At 35.9% G+C, this 4,380-nt stretch overlaps 1 protein-coding gene across 1 annotated transcript; it reads left to right on the top strand.

Moving 5' to 3' along the window:
• The first annotated feature begins 985 nt into the window (after positions 1-985).
• Positions 986-3,624, top strand: LOC123533013 (uncharacterized). Its single transcript, XM_045314666.2, has 3 exons — positions 986-1,134; positions 2,899-3,111; positions 3,378-3,624. Exons 1-3 carry the CDS (start codon positions 1,042-1,044, stop codon positions 3,492-3,494), a joined length of 423 nt encoding a protein of 140 aa, XP_045170601.2. The 5' UTR covers positions 986-1,041; the 3' UTR covers positions 3,495-3,624.
• Positions 3,625-4,380: the final 756 nt, after the last annotated feature.

Raw genomic sequence — 4,380 nt, 5'->3', positions numbered from 1 at the left:
GTCTGTTATAAGTAATTAAAATAGCTGGCTTGTTTGACAGAGGCTGTTCATGAGAGGTAATGAAGTGTGAAAAAGCACAAAGGTATTTTAGAAAGGATTTGGAAGAAGTGATACATTAATCGACATATCTTTATGTTCGACGACTCATGACTGTACTACGACTATGGATGTGCGACAACTCATAAGTGTCGAACGACTCATGACTGGGTGTGCGACGACTGATGACAGTACGACGACTCATGACTGTACGACGACTCATGGATGTGCGACAACTCATAAGTGTCGAACGACTCATGACTGGGTGTGCGACGACTGATGACAGTACGACGACTCATGATTGTACGACGACTCATGACTGTACGACGACTCATGGATGTGCGACAACTCATAAGTGTCGAACGACTCATGACTGGGTGTGCGACGACTGATGACAGTACGACGACTCATGATTGTACGACGACTCATGGATGTGCGACGACTCATAACTGTACGACGACTCAAGACTGGACGTTAGACAACTCATTATTGTACGACGACTCATGACTGTATGTGCGACGAGGCGCATAACTGTACGACGACTCAAGACTGTACGACTTCTCATGGATGTTTGACGACTGATAACTGTGCGACGACTACTACACTGGGGCTTTTATTCTGCATACCTGTCAAATAAACGAGACACACTTGTTCCCTGACACAACTGTACTGTGAAAAGATAAAATCTGACTTTGTTGTAGGGCTGACATTGTTGTCCTACAAAAATGTCGACAACCGGCGGCAAGGTCGCCCACAGTTGAAACTGTGTTAATGTAGCTTTCTTTTCCGTTGGCATTACTGATCATTGCTGCCCTAATGATCTATACTATACTGATTTCCATGCAGATTTATTATCTAAATTAGGTAAGCACCTTTTACGTCACAATTATTTTACATCATTTGTGACGTCTTGACGTCTTTGACGTCGTAGTTGCATCACGCAGTCGTTATTAACGTCGTTGTTATTAGTTTTTCATATTCAAAGCTAGTAAGAAGGATAAAAAGATGTTTAGCATTTTCGAGCAAACTAACCAGCTTACCACATTGACACATGTGTCCGGACATAGACAGTCCTGGAGTACATGTGCAGATTATAAGGTATTCACTTATGTTTTACCGATTAATATGAAATTAGGCGACATACATTTGTCACAATACCCGACTGTCAACTACTAATCTTTTTATTTTTTACTTTTCTGTTTTACTCCTATAAAGCTTTTTGTATCTTTTATCTTGAACTATTTGTTATCATTATTATTATCATTATTATTATTATTATAAGTATTAATAATTACTATTATTTCTATGTTTTTTTATGATTTTTTTATTATTAGTTAAGCTGTCTTATGTATATTTTAAACCTTTCATAGATACTAATTGTTTAATCAAAATCTCTTAATATCTTACTCAACATATATATGTTTCAATATGCTTAAGCACATTATTATGTATTCCTTTTTAGCTGCTCTCTGTTCGGAAAATAGCTCATGAGCTAATCTTAACTTGTTATATTGTATCCGACGTAAAATAAAGATTCTTGTATCCTGCATCTAGTTTTGTTGCAAGAAAATGACCATTTTAAGAGCGAAAATAAAGTATAAGCTATTCTAAGGAATTCTCTGTTGTAAATATTTGTCACTTTATAAACAAAAGACACAAGAGAGTATTATAACTTCAATTTTGTCATACCCGGAACTAGATATTTAGACCATCATTCTGCAGCATTGGTATAGATATCTAGAGATATCTGTTAAATAGATATTAGAATTCTGGCAAATTCATTTGTATAATCTGACTTATATGTGAAGCTTTTGGATAAGAAATAGGGAATTGAAGTGGACTTCTAAGAACTTTTTCATTTAGTGGTTTGAAATTTATCAAATGAAAATATTTATTGAATCTACAAATTCGTATTTCTCGGATTGGTGGGAAAAGGCCTTGTGATTACAGCAAATAATTGCTTATAATGGGCAAAGGTCTCGAACTTACGAGAACAGATCTCACTTCTATTGAGTTTCATTCCATGCACAGAAACATTTGTATATTGTTATAAGTATTCTAATTGTACTGGAAATCGATTTTTTTACCGTGTTTTGGCGGAGAAAATAATTGTTTCTTAACAGATGTTAATGATACAAATATTTTGTGTTAATGTTTGGTTGCACACAGCTGACATCGGTTACCTGTTATCATGTTTTCATTTTTTCTTACTGAAAATCCATTTTCTCTGCAAGAAAATCTAAACACTACCATTACGTACAAGCTTATCAAATACCAGAACATCGGTTGACTTTTACATATACTTCATTTTCCCCTAAAACAGTAATCATGGGCAATCTTTTCAGTGCTGACACAATCCTGTGATTTCAGTCAGGTCTGCCTGCATAGACAACGCCATATGCATTTGACAGTTGCGTTTATCTTTTCACCTAACTAACTGACTGACTGACTGGCTGGATGGCTGACTGACTGAGTGACTGACTGACTGACACTGTGGCCCTGCGCATTAACGTTCACGTACTTATTGTAGACTTTTGAGGCTATTTAAAGACTGTACTTTTTTCATTCACGTTGTTAAGTACTCCTTGGCGGACTGATGCGGTAGCTTGGAAGATTTTGCACACCTTTTCTTTCTAACCACACACACACCTCGCACTACTTCTCTGCCATCCCTTTTCCCTCACACACGCATGACCATGCCAGCTATAATTATTGTTATCTTCTTTTCTAAGTGATATTGAGTATAAGTATTCTAAGGCAAAACCTATTACCTAGTTAATTTGATAATAAATATTAAAAAATTGAATGAACAATATACCTGTTAAATATTCAAATAATTTATGATAACTGATATACTTGTAGGCAGAGATTGTACTCGGAGGATATAAGTTTCAATATTATCAAGCTTCACCCGAGTATTGCTATACTACAACCCCGAGATATACCCGGCCACATACTCCACCGCCACCTGAGAGATGTATAAGAGAAAAGTCCCAAGAGCAGATAGACTCGGATAACGAATATATAGAAGAAATGAAAAAGGAAGCCGGATACACAGGAATGCCGTATGAAGAAGTAAATATAGTATAGACCTATCATCTCTTATACGATTCTTTCTTCCGAATCTCTATGTGAAAACGAAATATTCACGCTCTCAATGATCTTTATTTACTATAATTACATGTCTTTTATATGAGAAATACAGCTTCAAATATTGTATGAAGTAGAACACATAATACACGTGCTTATGATCCGCATACCCAGTATCATATTTTATCGGCAATGATTTTTTCTATTTAAGTATGTAAGTATACATTGGAATTATAATTCTTTCATTTCAGAAAGAGGAACAGCAGCAAGATTTCTGGGCATTTATTCAATCATTAAGAGACGAAATAGGGGACGACTGTATAGATGTTGATCAAAATTATTTTATTTCCGCGTTTGATTTTCATTGAATTAGTTTTAATCAGCTGATTTATTATTTCATAATCATAATTATTGTTATCATAATTATCATCATCATTATTATGATTGATTTTACCAATCAAATCATTAGTTAACAAAATAAATCTTTTTTTCCTTGTTTTGAATTTTATTTGTTTATTTTAGGGCGTATAAAAGCCAACAAGAGGCTCCTTTTAACCCAATCCCAATCAATTGTTTAATGAAAGAAAACTCATTTATTCACCCTACCTGAATCATTCTGAGGCAGACCATATTTTTCAAAATTCACATCAAATTCTTCATACGTTTGAAGAATACGATCTTTTCAAGTGTGAAGGTCATGATTTAACTTTTCACAAAGACTCGATACACCTTTTATGTGAAATTTGCCATCGATCTCGCATCTGTATGATGAGGCGACATGAAAATGAGAGTTTCACATTTCATTTTTGTGCCCCTCCCACCCCCCCCCCACCTCTCCCCATGAGTGGTGGGGGCATATAGATTTGCTCTTGTCCGTCCGTCCTTCCGTCCTCCGTCCTTCCGAGAATGTTGTGTCGCACCTAGCTCCAAAAGTATTTGACGTAGAGTCACAAAACTTTACAGGAATGTTGGTCAGCATGTGTAGTCATGTAGGAGTTATGGCCCCTGACTTATTTTGTTTTTTTAAGTTTTTTCATTACACAAGACCAGAGTTCTTGTCCAGACTAACTCAAAAAAAAGTTTGTGAAACATGTATGTTAAAATGTACTTGACCTAGAATCATCAAACATTAGAGGATTTTTTATAGCCTGTGAAGTGTTATCTGTAGGATTTTACTCAGCTAGGCCAGAGTTAAATCATGTAACATTGGCAGGAGGTGGGGCGGGGGGGGTGGAGGTTGCACCTGTGTCCTAT

This window comes from Mercenaria mercenaria, chromosome 11 (assembly GCF_021730395.1).
Source record: "Mercenaria mercenaria strain notata chromosome 11, MADL_Memer_1, whole genome shotgun sequence".
NCBI classification, from domain to species: Eukaryota; Metazoa; Mollusca; class Bivalvia; order Venerida; family Veneridae; genus Mercenaria; species Mercenaria mercenaria.
The sequence above is the reverse complement of the archived record's forward strand: the minus strand, read 5'-3'. Positions and strand labels throughout refer to the sequence as shown.

Bases quoted from the DNA above. Each gene is read 5' to 3' on its own strand.
- LOC123533013 (XM_045314666.2), top strand. From the start codon at position 1,042: ATGTTTAGCATTTTCGAGCAAACTAACCAGCTTACCACATTGACACAT. The intron at 1,135-2,898 runs GTATTCACTTAT...ATATACTTGTAG, and splicing joins GTACATGTGCAGATTATAAG to GCAGAGATTGTACTCGGAGG. The intron at 3,112-3,377 runs GTAAATATAGTA...CTTTCATTTCAG, and splicing joins CAGGAATGCCGTATGAAGAA to AAAGAGGAACAGCAGCAAGA.